The 22,617-nt window shown below is 32.4% G+C and overlaps 1 protein-coding gene and 1 long non-coding RNA gene across 2 annotated transcripts in view; one reads left to right on the top strand and one right to left on the bottom strand.

Annotated features, from left to right (window-relative positions):
- Nucleotides 1-1,999, top strand: part of LOC105321003 (uncharacterized) — an 8,719-nt gene extending 6,720 nt beyond the window's left edge. The window contains exons 4-5 of the long non-coding RNA XR_010711335.1: nt 839-888; nt 1,949-1,999. This is a non-coding gene — a long non-coding RNA (uncharacterized lncRNA). The remainder of the gene's footprint in view (nt 1-838; nt 889-1,948) is intronic.
- Nucleotides 1,869-22,617, bottom strand: LOC105321002 (carbonic anhydrase-related protein 10). Its single transcript, XM_011419160.4, has 11 exons — nt 22,148-22,617; nt 13,926-13,973; nt 6,662-6,798; nt 6,125-6,316; nt 5,940-6,035; nt 5,391-5,457; nt 4,175-4,329; nt 2,877-2,999; nt 2,740-2,779; nt 2,601-2,634; nt 1,869-2,176 (listed from the first exon to the last, which is right to left on the bottom strand). Exons 1-10 carry the CDS (start codon nt 22,197-22,199, stop codon nt 2,609-2,611), a joined length of 936 nt encoding a protein of 311 aa, XP_011417462.2. The 5' UTR covers nt 22,200-22,617; the 3' UTR covers nt 1,869-2,176; nt 2,601-2,608.

Genomic DNA, 22,617 nt, shown 5'->3' with positions numbered 1-22,617 from the left:
TACATGTATACATTAATTAATATATGCTTGGGAACTTGTTTTTAAATTCTAAATTGAGGTTATAAAAAAAACTATTCTTTGTATTTTTGTATTCTCAACATAGATAATATATCAATAAAATACTTCGTATCTGTCAATTATTTGACAAAAACTATACAATTCCTTTGTATTAAAATGGAAAATTTATGTATGATTTGACCTGTGTTATCAACATTTCTCAGTTCATTCTTTCTTTTTTCCTTTTTATAAAAAAATTAAAATATCACTTTTTCGTCACGAAAATCAGCATTTTTTATTTCGTTGATTTAGCATTTGATTTTTTTTAAAGCAAATAACGCTTCAAGATAACGTTTGTAATTAAAATGATTATGGATAATTCACTTTCTTATGAATGCTTTGACTAAATTTTAAAAAGAAATAAGGGAGAGCATTTTTTTAAATCACATCTTTTGGGAGTCATTGGACTTGACGTTTCTTGAATTGTAACGACAAAATCTATTGACAAATTTAAAAAAAAATCACTTCTTTTGTTTGTAATACTGTTTTTCTCTGCTAAAGGGTTGAACAAGACAAGTGAAAGACTTTTTCTAGCCCAGAAATTTAGTTTCAAATGTTAAAAGTGATTAAATTTGTTTCATCGTAGATGACAAAATTAGATGAAATTTATAATCTTCCTAAGCAAATTGATAGTGTTTTATTGTGTTACATAGAAGTGTTTTTATAATGTCGATATCAAATTGTTTCGAGGTTGTAATCTTATAAGGTCTACTTTCAGGCATTGCATGAAGGGATTTTTTTTTTTTAGAAAAAACACTAATTATAATTGCATTTGTTTTAGGGAGCTTGGTGATCATTTCTTTCATAGGATTCTCATATGGATTCTTTCTGGTAACTATTTTTAAATAAACTGTCTGAAATTTATTTGTACAATGACATGATGAATAAACTACAACTTAGAAACGGTTATCTTTCTTGTTTTTACCAACAGAGTTTGGTCTGCACCCCCTACCTCCCGTAAGAGTTTGATGATCTATTTAGTTTTTTGACTAATTCAAAGATTATGAAATTATTGTTTATCTTTTTATTCTCATATCTGCTAAACAATCATGTATCTTTCATTGATGAATCTTAATTAAAGAAACGATACCAAGACTTCAGATTATTTGAAAAGGAAAGATATGTAGATACCAGTAAGTTTAATTATTAGATAAATAAATAAAATGTAATGTATATTTCCAAATATGGATTTCCAAACACGAGACGTTTTGGTGAACCCTCTCTGTTAACAGGAAGATTTTTATTATGAACAATCAATTCTAAACAGAATGGAATTCTAAACAATGTGCATGTTCCGTGCTCATTCTACGGCTTGTTACCGAGTATTGCGTCAAAATATTTTTTCTTCTTAAAAATGTTATATGTCCTTCAAAATTTATAAATGAAATGAAATAAAAAGAATTTTATTGATGGTGTCCATGCATTAAACAAATTTATTACATGTTTGTCCTGAATGAATAATGGAATAAACATACAGGCTGAGATCAAATTTTAAAAAAAATGTTTAAACAGGTGTATCGGTGCACGAACCCCTTTACCTTAAGTAGTTACAAGCTATATATTTCCGTGGTCCCACCGAGTCAAATATTTCGTTGAATAACTATTCAAGCAACTATTCAAGCTATTTCCATTAGAAGACCAAATTTATATAAATTTGTCTATATGGAACGAATAAAATAAATCCGGATAATTTAGAGTTATCAGACATTACTGAGGATCAGAGATCGTAAAACCCAGTCACTGCAAAGATCTGAACCTGATGCTCCCAATACACGATATAATAAAGAATATCATTGAATAAAAACGCCACACAAGGGATATGACTTTATTATGTCAAGATGGCACACACAAACAAAACAAATATGGCTAAAGCTTTGTTTCATCCATGCAGGAAAAATGATGGTCTGGTTCATGGAGAGTCCTTGGTTGAAGTGTACAGCCTGGCCATTACCAGGAGAAGTGACAAACCTCTCGGACTCGCATTAAAATCAATATGATTTCTCGAGCTGATGGCATAGACGACACTTTGAAGCACACTAAATACTCTGGAAGACTAGCTAATGTAATAAGAATAATACAAATATATATATGGAAGCCCGTCAATTGTAGCAGCACACCTCTGAAAACAAAAAATAAAAATATAAACTACAGACACAATTTCAGTGTTCAAACCGTTCGAAACTATGAAAGCCATTTAGCTTGAATCATTGTATCACATTAATTTGAAATTCTAATGTACATTGATCTTAATATATTTAAGCAACTATTTTTAAATGTATTAATCTCAAATCTTTTTTTATTTTTTTTCATTAAAAATATATAGATTTGGATTTAATGTATGGAAATTTAACTACTGAAATGTAAAATTTAAGATCAAAATAATATTGTAAAGAAGGCGTATTTCTTTAGTAACGGTTATTCATCCGTTTTTTGCGACTGCTTTTTACACGGCAATACAAGTTTTCTTAAACATTGATGAAAACCAAAGTATTGAAAGTAATAATTGGTTAAGAAAAAGAGCATTGACAATGATTTATACTTACATTGATTATTAACTTGGCTTTAACTTATTATTTACTGAAAGTAAAAGAACAACATTATGAATAGCACGTCAACTTGTATTATTGTGTGTTTAGTCTATCGGATATAAAATCAAGAACTTGAATATTATAGATCACCTACCAGTATAACTAGTTGTTTTCTTGATATCACAATCTGGTTCCTGAAATGAACAACGAACGAGGCATACAATAAAATGATTAATCACTTGAAATATAGTTATACGACGATCTGATTATGGAATTTTAACCATAGCCCACCTCTTTCACTGGGATGTTGGTCCTCACTAATCGCCTGTTGTCCGGTTGAACCGGCCTGAAATTGTTTTCCATCAGAGGATCTCCTATTCCATTTCCTCTAGTCAGTCCCCGAAGTTTCTCCAACTATTCATTTATAAAACAATTTCAACGTAATTAACTTCATGAAAAAAAACCCTCCAAGTTCATGTCAAAATAAAAACCACATATTTTACAATTACATAAATAAAAATCCACAATCCCTGAAAATTCTATTTATCTTTATTTTAAATGTTTTTGATATATCATTTGACGATTGATATTAAATCATGTCCTATTTGCACTTTTAGATACTAGTATACGAGATGAATGACCGCATAAAAAAACTTTTCGGGGTCAAGTATGTAAGAGTGCATGTAGGTCAATATTTGTATTCATTCATTCATACAGAAAGAAAACATTTAACGTCACATAACAATAAATAAAAATATTTAAAAGAAATGTACACATGCGGAAACATTTACAATTTTTTTAAATATACTATTAAATCTAACAGTAAAATGATAAAGCAAAGATTCGAGATGAATGACCGCATAAAAACTTTTCGGGGTCAAGTATGTAAGAGTGCATGTAGGTCAATATTTGTATTCATTCATTCATACAGAAAGAAAACATTTAACGTCACGTAACAATAAATAAAAATATTAAAAAGAAATGTACTCATGCGGAACATTTACATTATTTTTAATTATACTTTTAAATCTATCAGTATAATGATAAAGCAATTTAACATAATACATGTAGCTGTCTAATGTCTAAGTTGTTTGTAGTTAAGCAATAAAGCGCTTATTTCGGTCCTTTGTTTCAACATGTTAAGCATACCGACAAGTAATTTACTTCCGTTGTAGTTGATTTTAGAATTACTTAATATATGATGGATTATCAAAATTGAGGATATCATATTTAGAGTTTACTTAACTATTATTTAAATCAAGATTCAAAATATTTAAGCCGATGTACAGGAAAACAATATTCATTTTACGTATGGTACCATTAAAAACTGGTTCGATGCATTTCTCAATTAGAACACTGTTTATTGTTCTTTTTGAAAAAAATACAGCGATATAGTAAAACAGTTTTGTAAAAGTTCAACATTTTAAACTAGCTGTGTTTCATACCAATACAAATTATCATTCATGTTTACATAATATGTAAAACTTATAGAGCAATTTCTCGAATCCCCCCATGACATTTTGACACAAAATACAAATTGTTCAATTTAACGACTGCGCAATTATAACTGAGTCTGAACAATTGGATACCTGGTAATTTGATATATACATTGGTCTGTTCAGTATGACCCACGTGGCAGTCTCTTGGCAACCTGGCTGTGTCAGCGAACCTTCATAGGTGATGTAAGATAAGGTTGCGGGTAAAATTTCGGACAAAGAAAACTTATATAGGTCTGTAAAGAGTCCTGCAAAAAATAAACAAATTAATGGTTATTAGTGGATATATTCTTCATTCATTTGTTTTTGCATTGTTAAAATGTCGTAAAATTTGATAAAAGAAGATGGGTGGATACGGCGTGTAAAATGCCCATACACGGTCGGACAAGCTACTGAAAAATTAAGATATAGATAAATCTGATTTTTTAAAACAAAAATCATTCAAAACAATATATATTTAACATATCATTGATTTTAAACCTATAAATATGTTCAATACTTGGAATATGTTGACTCAAACAGGCGTATACGTATCAAAACCTGCAAATACTGCCATTTTTTAGAACTTAGGCATTTTCTTTTATAAAGTGGGTCTGTGCTACATATTTTTCTCATAGTCTAAATAAGGTCTATTGGAAAACAAACGGATTTCAATCAACAAAAACGTGGAGAGATGACCCACTATACATTAAAAATATATCATTTTGTATCCCAACAGTTGAACGTTTTGAAAAAATAATACAAGTCCGTAAATTCGTGGTCAAAGTCACCCATAAGGTTTAAACAGCCTAGTTGGTTGTGTCTGAAATGGCTTAGTGGTTAGGGTACCTGACATAAGCTAACCTTATGTATTTAGGGTTTTTATGTTATGGGTTCGATTCCACCAACATTTTTTTCTTATCTTTTGTTAACTATATCAAAAACTAAATATAGTTAGAAATTGTGCTTTTGCAAACTTGTATTATAATGTTTCATAAATAGATTTAATTGGGTAAAAAGAATTCAAAATTGTATTTCATTGCTAAACCGAATGGGCAATTGCGCCATCTTATTCCCCCATCTTCTTATTAATCCTCCTCATCTGATATAATGAAAAAAGAAGTCATTTTATAATTTTGAAGTTTTCATTAATTTTTAATTTGAAAATAATTTTTAAATTTGTGTATTATGATTGAATTTTTCGAATTTTTTTTTAATTATTTATCAATTTTTCAATTCAAACATTATTCATTTCAGTTTTTTTTCTGAGTATAAAAAAAGAAAAAAAATAATGCCAGTGTCCTTTAACATGGACTGAATTGTGACCTACCTTTTTCTTTTAACTTTTCTGCAGCTCTAACTAGAACACTAAAATGCTGGTTTCCTAGATCTTTAAGCTGAAACAATATAAATTAAAGTCCAAATTAGCATTTGACAGGTGAACTCAATACACTTTATAACTAGCTTACCCTTTCAAAAAGATTTATACAAAAAATATTATCAGTGATAAGAATGATCCACTAAACTTGGTTTCTAAGGTGTCGGCTTATTGAAATCTTTTTATCTATGTTTTTATCGCTTTCCTTTGTAAAACAGCAAGATATGTTATAGTTAAAAATTTTGAATGTGAAATATTGAGGGTTTATATATACCCAAAGTGATTAACAGTTCGAATAAGTGTTTAATTCAAGTGTTTAGCAATCCTTGCTTTTCTTTATATCCCAAAGCAGTTAAATTAGAAGCTATGTATAGCATTACGAGCGTTTTGGGAATTAAAATGACACTGAAAATTAAACAGGGCGCTGCCATGCAATAAAAACCTCTATCTGCGTCCACAAATTAACACAGCTTTTGAAAGAAAGTTGGATGGTATACCCACCGCCGCTAGAATGGCCACGACTGCAATCCCGTAGGGTGACTTTTTGGCATGTGTAACGTTTGCATAAAGTTCTGAATTATAGGCTAACAGCTGGATCTACAAAACACACAAACAGTTAGAAAATCAGAGAAAATATAATAATGGGCTGCTCCAAAGATGACGTCATATAAAAGATATTACCTTACCTCCGCAGGGAAAGCTTTTCCCGCGACTTTGTGCTCCGACCCTTTGTCGTTTTCTGTTCCCAGATGAAGCTTTATTTGATAAATTGTATATTTATAAGACAGGGGTCCACCGGTGATATTTATTTGAGATCCATGGGATTTATTCAATGAAATCCTTATATCATGGCCTGTGTTCATCAAGACTCCATCAATCTACATGCAAAATAACCTTATTTTGAAATAAAACAATAAGATTTAACATTTTCAATGCTAAAAACAATCAATTTTTGCCATTAAAAAAGTCATATGATTATTTGTCTTGGGTTAAATAAAACCAACATTAAATATTTGCATTTCATGCATATCATTTCCTTACTTTGAAGCTATAGCTTTTTTCTATGTGTATGTGTTATTTTTCTAATTGCATTATCAATTTAAAAAATCGTTTTGCTAAATGATTAATTAAAGGTTTTGAACTGAACTTAAAATGCAGTAATATTTCAGTACAACCCTGAGTAAAACCAAATGATTGCTAGCTCTCTATGATGGCGTATTTACCTTTTCGTTTGTAATGTTCAAGGGTTGCAGGTTCGGATCAAATATCATCCTGGCCGGGTTAATGTCTATGGGGGACTGGAATCGCCCTTTGTCGCACAGCTCCCACTCCGTGTTGTAGGACCCCCAGCGTGACGGACCTGTAATCAGAGACAGCAGAAAGAGAAACCATTACAGTGATGAAATGTCACGACAACTAACTAAACACAAATTATTGAACTTCTTTGGAATTATGGTCGGATCATTAGTGGAGACGAATTATCAAATATCCATTAACATACAGACATGTTAATTAAACAAAAACCGTTTAGAAAAGTCTTTTTAACCAACTATTTATCATAAATTTGTATAATGCGTCGACGTCGTGTGGTTTTATGAGTATTTATTTTTTGAAAATCAAAGAATAAGTTTCTTTGATAAATTGATAAAGTAAATAAACAATATCGTAAAGTTAATGAAGTAATCACATACTTACAATAAAATTATGAATTGATTAGAACACACAAAATGAAACTGACAAAGTCGTAGTTTTCAAACAAAACTAATTTTCCACTAGAATTAAACGAGGCAGTAACCATCATCCTTTATAGTTAAAAGGTACCAACATGAGTAACACAACTCTCAGTATTGAATCTTTATTAATTTCTGATTTACACGGAGAAAAATGCATGCATATCTTTCATCATCACACCATAAATAGAGTTTTTTTTCTTTTTAAAGCATTATATTTTAAAATAGTTCATGGTTTTCATCCCACGCATCATTTTGATGCATAGGATAACATGGAGAGAGAAAAGACATCACTAAAATTGATTTTGTTCTCATTTTATTCAAATCACTTTACTAATGTTGGAATAAGTTATGGTTTTTATCATTCAATTATTTTACGTGTTTGATAAAAAAAATCATCAAGATGCATTTTTCATCTAAGTTTTTTATGATATTAACAATAGAAGAGAATTGAATATTACGTGCTAATAGGAAGATTTACTCCCGTAAAATACATTGATCTATCTTGTGATGATGATGAAAATAAATTAAATGTACTTTCCAGGAATGTTTTAATAAAGTTGAAATCCATACATCAAATGAACTAAATCGTCAGAATACAGAGTACAAACGTTACAAATTACGGAGAAGCCATTATTAAAAGGAACCTGACAGTGTCGTTTTAACGATATTGACCCTCAGATTTTACACATTAATTTGTCTTTGTTTTTTGCTCAGCGTTTGTCATGGTCATTGAAAAGTAACCTATGAAAACCATAAAGGATGTGATATTCTTTACGATTTTGATCCCACTATCATATTACCCCATTGCTGCGTAATTTGTTTGAGGTGTAATCGATGGAGCACACTCGAATACTTCTAGAGTGTCGAGTTGTTATCGCTTGTTACCGACCCATCCAATAAATGAAGTTATCAAATAGGACTTGGTTTTCACAGTCCTTGTGTGAAGCTGATGATACCCAAAACAGTGTGAATTGATCTTTATTGTAGTTTAATGTGTCGGTGCAATAAAGATATTTCACAAGGAAACAAAGATATGCAATGGTTCGAGATTTGACTTCAGACTTAATACCTTTTTCCATTTATCGACCATCTCATTCCTGCTAATGGCAGATATAAAAACAATTCTAAAGTTTGTTTTACCAAGAGAATTTAATATAGAACTTACTATTTTGATAATATGTCTAAGACATTAATCACGTTCAATTTTGAATTAGATATTTCTAAATTATAACTGAATTGTTCTTTTTTAACGTTAAGATTGAAAATCAGTTCAGTCATATAAATGGTTATTGCAGAGAATATTTTACAGAATTGTATCTTTAGTAAAAGAATATTATTATGCATGTAATATTAAATAAACATGTTAACTCCCTCCTGTACAAAAGCCCAGGAAGGATAATTATGCATTTTGCGACATTCAGTTACAGTTCATTTGTAATATAAATTGAGTTTAACACTCATTCACAAACTATCAAGAAGAGAACAAGTGTTGTGAATTTCCTTATTTTATATGGAAAACTATTCATTTTTTATTATTCTAAACAAAACAAACTTCCATGTTTATCTGGTTTATTATGTTACTTAAAAGTGAAATATGAAATTGAAAAATGTATATCTTATAAAAATGCTGAAATGAAAATATTTGACAAAAGATGGAGTTTGTGGAGAAATATTTTTCAAGAGTAGACTCCAATACTTTCTTTTCTGTACGTTGTATCAACTATATTCCTCAAGCTATCTATTGTATATTCTTGTTGAGATTGTATGAGTGTGTGTATGAATGTCTATGTGAAAAATTTATAAATTGCAAATAAAAAAAAAAAAAAAGAGAACAAGTTGACGGCATAGCCTTGAGTCATACTCTATGCAATCATTATAAAAAAAGAATGATCTATTTGTATTCAAAGTTTGGCGATCGCCTCTGCTTACATAACATAATATTAGAATAAAAATGGCTAATTTCAGCTCATTTTGTCATGAAACCCGTTATAATTTTCACATTCAAACCAGCAATGAAGTCATTTAATTACAGTATCTATAACTAAACTTCCTGTGAAAAATGATCCTATCACTTCAACAAATGGTTCCAAACTACTGATAAAGTGTTCCGTGAGCAACTTGTATTAAGACGGTATCACAGTTCTTGTAATAATCACCCCATTCCCAAGTATAACGTTCAACTGAAAGGTGTAATTAGCGGGAAATTCGCTTACGATAAATGGCATCATTTATGGAATAAATTGATAGGCTTGTACGTATCAGATATAATGATTCGTATTTCATAATATTATCCGATACAGATATCAATGATATATCATAATATCACTGGAATTGATTTATCGTGCGCCAAGCGACTGTGATGAAGCGATTCCGATTATATCGATCTCAAAGACTAATAATTTGAAGAAATTTATTATTAAGATGATAAAATATATATACCAAATACACTGACTTATAAGATATTTTACAGTGTATAGCTCAATAAGGTATGGTCTGAGAAATATATATATATATATATATATATATATATATATATATATATATATATATATATATATATATATATATATATATATATATATATATATCAATTTGACATATACCTGCCCATGTTGAAGGATAAAGATATACAAATAGCACGAGGAAATTCACTATATTGGAGCTCCACCTACGCCCCGGCCGGGTCTTAAACTCACGACCTGTGGAACCTACTCCCCTAGCAGTAAGCGGCCACCGCGCTTACCACTCGGCCAGATATATACAATTATACTTATCCACCAAGATTGATGAATTCTAATGATGCAGACAAGTTAGGCAGTCTATCATTTTTTTTCTTCAAAGTTCTACCGCGCCGGTGTGAGTCCAACGCCAATGAGATATCTACATACTTACCGACTGTGTTTACCAATTTCACTTAGTTTCTAGATAACAAAGTTCTTTCAGTGGCCCTTAAGTATTTTATGCTAGTAATTTTTCCATAAAAAAGCAGTTCAACAAACCAAATCAATAAAATATAAAATGAACTACCTGCCACAAACATTTGAAGGAAAATTTCTATTTTCTAATTGAACAATCAAAGACAAGATTCAATCTTATATATTCTGTAAGCAAAGCAAAAAAAAAAGATAATAACAAAAAGATTACTCTTCCTCAGTTGAAAAACCAATTCTATTAATGAAACTATTCTGGATGACTGTAAATACGAAGTTTCATGTAGAGCAATGAATGAAATGAAACTATCCTAAAGACTTGATTCTATCAACAAACTACTCCTGTTGACAAGATCATACAGTGGTGATTGTATTGACTTTTGTGCTCTCCAATAGTCAGTCAAAACCTATCCATCAACCTCCAATAGTATCCTTTTCATTTTGCTGATCTTATTGCACACCGAAAATTCAATTATGTTGTCCCTTGGTTTTGTTCCTTATCTCATGCTGTCTGCAGACTTTGGAAATAGTTTTAACAAACTGAGAGTAGAGATTCATGAGAGAGAGAGAGAGAGAGAGAGAGAGAGAGAGAGAGAGAGAGAGAGAGAGAGAGAATGAGAATTTAAATATATATGTATTTTAAGAACATGAATAAAAAAAATACATCGTCGCAAGTGGGTTCTGTTTTAATGCAATTACATTGTATATCATGGCTCAGACTGAATCCCTTCAGATTTATGTTAAATAACCTAATTGGATTGAAAACATAAATTTACATACTGATTCACAAACTTATTATATGATCAATCTGCATTGAACTAAGACTGTATTAATTCAAATCAGTAAAAAAAATGAATGTCGGAAATCAATATATAATTTGGAAGATAAAATCGTAAAGAGTAGATTATATTATCGCCTGTTATATCTGTCAATTATATAACTCTTGAAGGATATCAGATATCGAAACATTTCTGTCAAATCGGGGATCTGACAACTGACTAATTTAGAACTGTTTGTACCGCCAACCATATTGTTTACACACGTGACAAACACGTGTACCTTTAACCACAACAAAGAACCAGCTAACCAAATGGTTAGGGAAAGACACGCGTGTTCTCTGCTCCCACGTTTATTTGATGCACTTTCAGATGCAATTGATTCCATTGATTAAATGTACGTTCATGCGATTCTACTCTCGAATAGTCGTTAATGGCTGCAATTATAATCAAATACATGTACAAAACGGAATTACACACACATATATTATGTGTAGTAAATAAGTCTAAATTTATTATTATGAATGCAAATAATAATCTATCAATTAATACAACTCAAGCAGCTAATTAAATCTGAATTTCTCCCCTTTATTCAACTTTGATCCTTTTATTCGGGCTAAACAATCAGCTGGGGTATTCTCCAACCCCATTATACTTCTGAACAGTTCTAATTAGGCATACATGTGTTATTAATCGTGACCCATGTGCGTATTCTGATGCAACAATACTGTAAAATCTAAGAGCTAGTAATTGACATTTAAAAATCTCAGCATTTTGTGCTTTCTCCGAATTATCATATACAACTTGTGATGATCTTCCTTGAAGACATTTAACAAGACTTATTTTGCTATCATCAGTCAACATAGCTCATAGCTGTCTATTTTCCGCATCAAAAGAACAACTCTATTACACGGAACCAAATCCGTTTTCCGTCTCTGTAAGCAGAATCATTGGAAGTATAAGTTTATATTGATCATTACTCGCCTCTCTACTCTCTCCTAGCAGGTCAAGGGAGACAATCTCATTACCAAAATCAATTGCTTTACCTAATTGTCTCCTAATATTACAGAGATAGCCCATCAAGGCACGCGTCTGTTAGCTTCTATCATCGCTATGATAACTATAGAAGTATCTGACGGGCCAGTGACGATTAAGTGGGTTCCTTGTGTGCAAGACCCATCCAGTATTTACGAATTGGGATTCTCCTTCGTACTGATTTTCTTCGACTTTTCGTCACCATACATTGTAATTATGTCGACAGTGCGTTTGCCCATGGGACACATACAAAGAAAAAAGAGTTAGTCAAATTAACCTTATTCTGACAGGTGCAACTACACAAGCTTAAGCAAACGTCTCCACTAGAAATAGTTCTAGGAAATCTGGTAAGATTAAGAGTCTGCTGTGCAAACATAAATATTTAACCACCGTCACCCACCATTTTGTAACAGTTTTACGGACCAATTTGAAAAGGAAATTTTTATTTCAGGATCGACTGAAAGATAAAAAAATCTGAAGACAACTTCTCTTGAGCTGATCATACATCACAAAGTTCTCTTGAAAATTGGACATTCGATAATGGAAGCAGCAATCAGGATTGTCAGGATCCAGTCCGCTTTGGATCATAGAATCTTTTCTCAGACACAGTAAATCAGGAACTCTTGGCATTCTTCATGTCCCACACGAGACCAACAGTTTCAATTTTATAGGTTCTCGACAGATATACTATAGGTACTGGATGCAAGAATTTATCTAGATATTGCAGAAAATGACAGCTTACCAAAGTTACCGATTTCGTAAAAGTTCAAGTTATTGACGTCCGAAACAGTGCCGGAGACGTGATATTTATTCTTTTTTCATCTTAATTTCACTTGTATTTGGAATTCGGAATTGCTCAAACAAGAGTTTTTAGTTTGCGTTAAAGATGTTTAACAATTTTGATTTAGCATAGCTACAAAACTTAACGTAATGATGATATGCTGTTGGAAAAAAACCCTGTTTTTTCCTGGATTTGAAATAATATAGAAATTGAAAACTTCAGCAGGAAGAATTTTTTTGTCGTAAAACAATTGCAAAGTGCTGGATGTATTACAGACCCATGGGATATCCGAACTTCGTGAACCGGGGATTCATTATAAGAAACATTGATACAGTAATGATAAAAACCGCTTACGGATATTAATGTTGCCAAATTTCTCGGTTAAAATAAAATGAACTAAGGGACCTCTCCTCAATCAAACTCACCACAATAACAAATAAATTGGACAAATAAAAATCAACTCAATTTCTCAGACAAAGAATCAAGACAGTTACGTCCATTTGTATAAAACAACAAACCCAGAAATACATCTCCACAAAAATAGTCGTATAAATAAGAAATGAAGAAATTGACATTAACGTAGAACTAACGTGTGCACCTCATATACCCTATAATCCAGTGACCTTTAAGGATAGCCGTGGTCTTCGATATTGGCCAAAATATTACAGCTTTGCAAAACTTCATTGAAGGACAGTTTCCATTCTATGAACAGTTTTACGAGTAAAATCCTTTAAACAATTCTTCAAGTCTTCATAAAAGCCACCATCATTAAAAAAAAACTTTTTGACATTTTTTACCGCTATCGAATGTATTCAACACGTAATGCAACTGCTTTAGTCTAAGTTCGTGATTCATCAAATAATCCGAAGTGATTTGCAAGTCATCGAGATAAATATTCGATGTTAAACGTTTTTTCTGCAAATTACGCAGGTGAAGGCAACGGTGAAAAAAAAGGTTTTCGAAATTCCTGACATGAACCGAATTAATTAGGAAAGTTTGTGTCCTGCGGCGAAGAAAAAGGGCCCATAAATACAGTAGTGATCCATTCTATTATCGCAGGTCAATTATCTTCAATTTTTCACCTTCAAAGGGAATACGGGAGGAGAGGGGTTATGTGATGACAGTAACAGCCGACCATCAGACGAAGCGAGGGTGTCGAAGGCACACTGTGTACACACTTGTTTAATAGAGTTCAATGGCCTTCAGCTATGGCAAAGTAAAAAAATACTCACCAGAAATACCATCATACGTCCACCATTCATCCCACATGGAAAGGATGACTGCAATGAGACAGAAAAAATGGTGATTAGAAAGAACATGATGGGTTTATTATTTCGAAAATATGAAGGGTATGTGTCGAAACAAAGGCGTCTTAATCCGATTGTAAGATACTGACAATAAATCAAATATTGTGGGTGATAAAGCTTTATGAGAGATATTGATATGACTTCTCTGGGAATTTTAAATGAGTTTTGATGGACAAAAATTTGCAACTGCAGATAAAACTGAACTACACTGTACGTTTTGTCTTTGGAATTGTTTTTCTTTACTCTGTGTCGACAAAAGAGTACTTAAAATATCTAATTTAAAGAAAAGTGTTGACGTAATGATAAAAATTCGTCGTGACACTCAAAAACATGTTCTAAAAACTACAAGTAGTTCAGAACAAGTTAAGTTTATATGGACTCTGTTGACGCCACTGTCCCCTTCACTTCAATAAGCTGAGGGTCGATGTTGTATCTCTTAGCTGTGGTCTCTTGTTTCATTAATATAATCATATTTTACTCTTCGGAATCGAGAAACGATAAAGAGAAATTAAACAGAAAGAAGAAATTCGAGCGTCGTAACATATATCAAACACGAACGTAATCGGAAAGTTGTAAAACAATTTATTACATTGTGCTGATCGCCGACATAGCTCGCCTAAATGCATTGATAATAGAAATATTTTTCATGGCTTTTATCTGGAAGTTTAACACCAGGACCTTTTGCAAAGATAGCTGAAGGTAACAACTTTCTGCACTTAACCAAATCGAAGGCTCGGTTAAGATTTCACTATTGCATCGGATTTCGTAAACTTATACATATATCAATATACTCCATGCTTAGCACAAGTTATCATGGTATAAATGTGTCATATTTCAAACTTTTTGAACATTTATGGATCTACATGTATTAAGTTCTGATTGCAGAATAAAGTATGCTTAAACAAGATAACACAGTTTGGTGTTTGGTGTTGATTAGTAGTCACAGAGAAACACAAAAAAATAGTTCTCCCGAATGATGAGTTATAAATGCCTGGGGTATAATCATATATCACAATTGAGTCTTTCAACTGATTCAACTTATGTCTTTTAAGTTCATAGAATTTGTGTTCACATTCGTGTAGCCTCACACATGATAGCTTTCATCATATATTGAATGAATACAATTCATATCTACATTTAAGATGTCACAGTGGCCAGAGTAACATTGTACACGTACAAGCAATTACACAGACCTTGGTCATCAGACCAAAATCGAATAAACTCGTTTGTTCATAATAACAGATTCTTTAACAAAAGGGATTACAAAAATCCTTTAGATTGCCTTACAAAAGGAACTATATCTTGTATTTCTTTGGCTTAATTTTAATATTGTTATATGTATAAGGTTGTACATATTTATATTGGTAATTATATATGGGATCACTTCGATATGCTTGAATTGCTAATTAACTTAGTGAATTATATCCAGCCATCACCTTTCTATTCATATAGAAAACTTTTATTCCTGTGCTTCCTATTTATATACGCATGCCTCTGTGTCTTTTATGTATCTTTTATTCATCTTGTACCATTGATATGGTTTTGAGAATAAGGAGAATTGAACTTCAATTGAGAAATTAACCCCAAAATGTAAATTTTAATTAACTGGGTCAGAATTCGTTCTCAAGAGCGGTCAACATTAATTGATAGTTTCATCCATCAATCACTAACGACGTATTAACAGCGGGTATTAAGAGCTATCACGACAGAAGAGGGAGCAGACTGCTGGCTTAAAGCTCCGCCACTTATTCTTTCCAAACATCTTTCTACACCGGATAATGTTTATGTGCAATCGACTATTCTTGCAGTTTTCGGCTAATCCAAAATGCAATGAAAACGTTCTTTGAAAGACATTAAATGTTTAATCGAACGCTGAAAGTCGTTCTTATTACGTAAATTTTCAACAAATTGAGAATCGAACGATCAAAGTAAATGCACGTTTAATTGCCCAGAAAGTAATTTTGCTTTTTGTCAATTTTCCCTTTCTCATGGATCAATAGTTTTATTTGTAGTACCAAATGAAAAGACAAAGTCCATCCATTTTTATTTTCATGTTTACTATCAATTATGTAATCCACAAGGATTATGTATATTCTTGCGCTTCGTTGTGGTTGAACAATAACATACCTCGATGAATTGACGTAAAATCGGTTTTTCACACTTTAATGTCTCATTTTGGTTAACTCAAGCAAGAAAATGAGTTTTTTCTAGACAATCGTTCGATTTGTCATGATACACGAGTAAATATGTGACGTGCACACCAAAACTACTTCATACAAAATCCATACTTTGTTACTTCTAGACTTCAATTTCTATAAGGAAACAATATCTATGTTTAATTTCAAAATGAGAATTGTCTACCGTATAGCATGTTTTATTTTTGTGTTAAGCAAAGTATAAAAAAATCTTTATTGTTGTTGAGAAAAGTTTAAAAGACAAAAGAATAAGTCTGTAAGCCATATCCTTACAAACAATGTATATATTTAACAGCCGAGCTTTGTTTTTATGCACTTTTTCGTAACAATGGGAATGAATTCATTAATGATAGCGTGATGGTGAAGAAAAGAGTCACGTGACATGTAGGCGTTTGATTACTTTAGACAGATTATGTAATTTGTAGTCCCCTCACTTGATCATTTAGAACAAAATTCAGTATTATTCAAGCTATCAAAACTCCAATATCACGTTACTGTCTTCACTATCTCCTTTTGATAACCATTCTAAGACTGTTGCTAATATTCTGGAAAACAGACAGTATCGGCGTTTAACAGTGATATTGGATTGAAAAGTGAATTGTGTTATAAGTTTATTTCATAGCTTCATGTAAGGCATGATATAAAGTGGTTGTTTAACAAATACAGTAGTTACTTCATTAATGCTGTATGGATGCTACCCACTTCTGGTTACCCTTTAGGTCTTTATTTACAAGTATTTATTACGGATTAAATCTAAATCTATTGAGAATTTAGGATGACTTTGAATGAGTAAAAATGAACTGCAAATTGGTATGCGCATTTGCAGATTTTGTATTAAAAGTTGATTGGTCAATGCGCTCAGTAATTGTACATACTCTCAAGCTACTGCATGCTACTATAAACATGTATCCCTGTTCCAAAACTAACTCTTAAACTGGTTTACATAGCGCTCCATTTTCCCTCATGTGCCTGGGACGAATCTAACATGATGGTGCGTTTTCCTTTCCTGTCATATCTCGCGATGGCGACAGAATCTGGTCAGATTGATCTTAAGAGGCAAACAAAACTGTAATTCTCCCCAAATTAAGACTTTGTCAACACTCGTGGGTACACCGGCCTATTCCAAAAATATACATTCTCAAAAGACTAATAAAGTGCAGTTTTTTATATTTTATTATGAATCTACGAAATTAAGTGTCCCAAAGTGACTAACTAATAAAAGTATCACCAAAAATTTATCCCACAAATTCCCTTGGTGAAGAATTTTAAAAATTTCCCTGTTATATTTACGACAAACTTTAAATGTACATTTCTTCATTTGAATGCCTGATTTCTTTTTCTTTTAATTTAGCAAAAAATTAGGAAATTGTATTGATTACTTTGATAATCATTAGCAGTGGAACCTTTCGAGCAATTAGGAAAAGTTACGCGACATTATTGATTTTTGCTAATTTTGTAAAACAGTTTCTCTTCAAAGACCTGCCTATTCTAATAGCTCATATACTTCACTCTAATTGCTTATCATATGATTATCGGAAACAAGTTACAAAATATTTGCCCAAAGGTTTATTAACCATAAATATCTCTGCATGCTCAACTACGTCTTTTGTTGTTATTTAATTGTTCCTTTTGTTGTTCCCCGTAATCAATATCTCTATTACAGCTAAACAGGAACCTTCTGAAGTTAACTGACCAAACTTCTTTTTCTTCTGTTCTTTACAGAAAAAAATTAAAGGATCTCTTATTTTACACCTCAGCACTCCAGTCGTTTTGAGTTAAGGGATAAGAACTGATGAGTCCCAGAGGTACATAAAAACATGTAAGAAAACTTCGAATACAGATAAAAAGTTCTTATACCTGAAAATGTACGAATGACTGCTGAAATTTTACGAACATTTACAATCTTTTAATACCATTGTACATGAAAGATAAAAATAGATGCAAACATCAAAGCTTTCTAGATGTCGATACGGTGAATCTATAGGGATTGAGAATACAGCGTGATATGTAAAGAACTGTGTATCAAACTAATTGAACATCTGTCGCCCTGACTTATATAATTCACTAACCTACAATATCAATACAACATCTTCGCTAGAAAGTCAATACCTCAACTTCCAAGTCATTAAGTAAAGACAAATTCTCAAACTGTAAAAATTTCGATGGCGCTCGACATGCGTCGTGGTCATTAATATGGCAACAGAGCAGCAGGACTGGGTTCAATTACACGGCTCCTGAAGGCAGGGGCCCCCCAGAAGTCGATACAGGCGGACCATGACCACAGGATGACAGACTCTAGCGCTGTAAACCTTTGTTTATGTGGTATTGTCGTGCAGTTTCTTGGTTTTAGTTTGAATTGGTCCCAATTAAAGGTAGCAGACCGATGCCTTGCTTTCGATAGTCTTGACTTCAAAGAATTGGTTTCTGTTTGTTAGAACAAGCCTGGTTGCAATTTGTCCTTTAATGTCAATTGGTAGCTATTCCCGTGATTAAAGTAGATGTTCTTGCTGACCACGTTAAATGCATATAACAATCGCGCGAATCATAAAAGTGCCGACATATTCGGTATTTATTTGATGAAATGCGGCATTGCATACGTCAGCGTAAATTGGAAATCTAAATCATTATTTTTTTTAAAGATACTGTCACTTTGGTACAATACATCGCAAAATATTTTATGGCGCAAGTGTGAATTGCATTTTTGATATAAGCAAAATAAAACGGTAATATACACAGCCAAGTGTTATATTAAAGAGAGCAAGACCATTAGTAGATGAAATCAAAGGCCGGAACGGCCACAAAGGCGTCGAACTGACCTTTTCTTTTATATAGAATGATATCAATAATTTGAATTTCTGTACTTATATATAGTCGTTTATCAAATAATATTAGAATAAAAAAAGGAAATAAATTACATTTTGTGCTGTTTCAAAAACAATAATCAGTATATTTCGTTATAAAATAGGTAGTGATGAGTTTATAATACAATAACTCATCATGGTTACAAAAATCGAAGAAATTTCAAAGTTAAAAAAAATTTATAATTTTCTTTCTGCTTTAAAAAGTCTTTGCACATTTCACAGGCTCATAATTTGAATACATTAACAGTGTGTCCCTAATTATAATAATAAAACATACTTTTATTTATTTCAATTCCCGTTTGAAACAAGTTTACCTATGCTATGGTTGTTTACTAACAAATCCACAACACGTGCTATCTAAAATGCTCGACCAAACCAACTGCATTATCGTGTTTATTAAATTGCAACAAAATCTCTAGATAAGTTTATCGCTTACAATTATTTTGGAGACCATGCCCGATAACAAATACATTTACATATCAAATTCTATTTCTATCGGGCACAGTCTCCAATCAAAATGTAAGCGATAAACTTAAATAATATTTTAGTGAATGTTTACCATTCGGCGCACCTCGGCCGATTCCGGTATCCTACATCAAATGATGAGGTACGAATCTGCCGAGGTGTGCCGAATGAATGTTTACATTGCACCTTATTGTATTCATCCGCCATTTCTTGATTAAGCAAATTTATACTAATGCAATGAGTTGTCAATAACCAGGGAGGCAAAGTTGTTTTTTTTTTTTACACAATTTAGTTGAATAAAAGGAATACAAATCTTGTAATACGTTTAATACTTCAAGGAACTTATTTTTTATGCGCATTAAAAAGGCGGTGCAGTGCATGAATTTTTGGACGATTGCCAATCCAGACGATCGCTAGAAGGCTGCCGAGCATTAGCTCGACGCCTTAAAAACACATTCGAATGGATATGAGTATGACGATTAGAAGTTTAAAACTATTCACGTTTGATCATACCTCGCTTCATTAATCTGGGTTTTTCGGGTTTTGTAGCCCGGCGGTGAATTTGATTTCATCGCGTTAGTAATAATTCATTGGTTTTTTTTAAACAAAATATTCCATCAATAACCCGTCTTGAGATATGACCAAAATCCCTTGTGTGAGATAAAACAGATCAATTTCAAAATAGCGTCAGGGTGATAGAAAGTAAATTAAAACGTTATCTTCTCGATAAGACGCAAGAATTACTGAATAATTGATCAGATTTTGATTTCGTGCTCATACAGTCCAAAGAAAGAGTAATAAAATTTATTCTACCCCTTGATTGGGGTTACAAAGGTTTTGGGGCATCTTTTTTAATATCACCTCGTCATGCTAAACTCTCGCAGAGTAACAGTGTATGCTCCCCGTCATCAACACTTTTGCTGACCAATCCAGTAAAAGGTCTCTTTGATGGCGCTGTCGTCTCGAGCAATGCGCCGACAGTACGGCGAATTTCCCGCGAGATTTCTTCATATCCTAATCCGTAATGGACGACCCATTATGAACAAGATCGCTACACCGGAATGAGGCTTTGGAGTACTATTTATTTAACAAATGATAATGATCAGATGTAGACTTAATTGGATGGTGTAAGTAACCGGTGTATAAATGTGGCACTAGTGACACAGAGACAAATTACAGTCATGTTAAGTAACAATATCAACATTTTAACAAAATCAAAAATCCCAACAAATCTTTTGAACTTCTTTTCTGATTAAAAATAAATATTCTTTTTTTCCCCCAAAAATCACCTTCTTTTAAATCTTCTTGACCATTTCCAACCAACGAGATTTCCAAAAATGATGCCCATCTTCAAAATGGTATTAATAAAAGGGAATGCTATCTGTTTCACGAGTTGTGTTGAGAATTTATATCTTCAATGAATGACATTTAATTTACTAGCATGTGATTTTCTCGTTTTCTTTTTATTTGGCTCGCAGAGATAATCACGGAGGAGATGCCAGAATTACCTTACAAAATATCTATCGATGCCGAAAAAAATCATTTTTAACAAAGTCTTGCTGTACGCGATATACATCAACAAGTCAATTGGGAGAATAAATTTATATTAATTGTCACAAAACGATACTAGTTTGGCATATTCTTGATTGTAATAAACCCGACTTCTTGTTTATGTGTCTCCGCTCTAGACCAGAACAGTTTCTTCTATTGAATTAGAAAATGTAGAAGGATGGTGTAACATAAGTTCATCTGAAATCAAGACGAGCGATCAATGGTAACACAATGTCCTAATTACCGTGTTATTGACCCTGTAAAACACAAACTGACGCTGATAATCAGAGGAAACTCGAGTCGCCCTGAAACAGATGGTTGTTGGCATTGGTGAGGTGGACCTATGTGAGTTATAACGGATTTTTATTAAGAATTGATCTCGAAGCACAAAATAAAAAATCTCAGACACCGACAATCTAGTACTGTGCCGACAATCAAGGCGCGGTCTAGCTATTCAATCAGTGTTTTAAAATTGGAAAAACGTTCTTGTGTGAATGCGACTGATGAAAAAGGAGACAATGACTACAAACCACAAAGTCCCGCCAACAGGAGAAGTGCATTTGTTGCAGCAGATATGCATTCAATTTCAATGAATGAAAATCTTTGTAAATTTAAAGCTCAGCAGTTTTAAGAGCATACAAACTGCTAATGTCTGGGTTTTTTCCTCTTTTAACATGGGATGAGGTTAACAAATATCACTTAAGTTAAAAGCTTTTAAGTTATAGAGCCATTGAGCCATTGTTAAGTAGAGGTGTTTTACAAGTTCTATTTTGGCGGCTCACAGTGTGAATCTAACATTTCTAAATAGATAGTTTGCCAAAGAGGTGGAAGACGAAGGTGTTTCTATTGTGTTACAACACAAATCTTTACATAGCTGCCAATACTACTTATTGAATGACGACCTATTAACAAGACATGCACTGTTATAGAGCCAACGACAACCAAAACATTGGATGGTGTATAAGGTCCATTCAATGACAAATAAAAATTGTTTGTCTTCTAAATTTTTTTTCTTTTAAAAAAGGAGTTCTTTTTTTACTTTTGTGAAACATGAAATATATAAATGTGTACATACCCGTTATATTTGGTAGGAGACAGAGTAAGGCACACACTATATGGCTATACATGGTATCGTCACAATCAGTTTATCAGAACTGTTATCCTTAAGACATTAGAGTAAATGCATTTGGAACTCTGTTCGTGCTTAAGGTGAAGTTAATCCACTTCTTGGACAGCGGTTTGACAAACGTCCCCTTTCTGTTCTCTGTTAGGAAGCTGATAATTACTGGAAGGGAATTTAGGCATTAATTTTTAAACAATGAATATATAATGAATTATTTCTGTCTTGTCCCAGGTTGATTAGTAGTTGCACGTCAAACGCATATCTTCTGTCGATAAACTTTACATTTCCAGTGAGGTTCAGATACTATTTACACCCGGTCAGTTCCGGTCACATGTGTCTGTATATTTGGTGTCGCGTGCTTTTTCGGATACTTTTACGTCAGCAGAGCTTACGGGAGAAAGATCGACTGAAGTGAAGGCTTC

The sequence above is a fragment of the Magallana gigas genome, chromosome 2 (genome assembly GCF_963853765.1).
Source record: "Magallana gigas chromosome 2, xbMagGiga1.1, whole genome shotgun sequence".
NCBI classification, from domain to species: Eukaryota; Metazoa; Mollusca; class Bivalvia; order Ostreida; family Ostreidae; genus Magallana; species Magallana gigas.
Note: the sequence above shows the minus strand (reverse complement) of the source record. Positions and strands in the feature narration are given on the sequence as shown.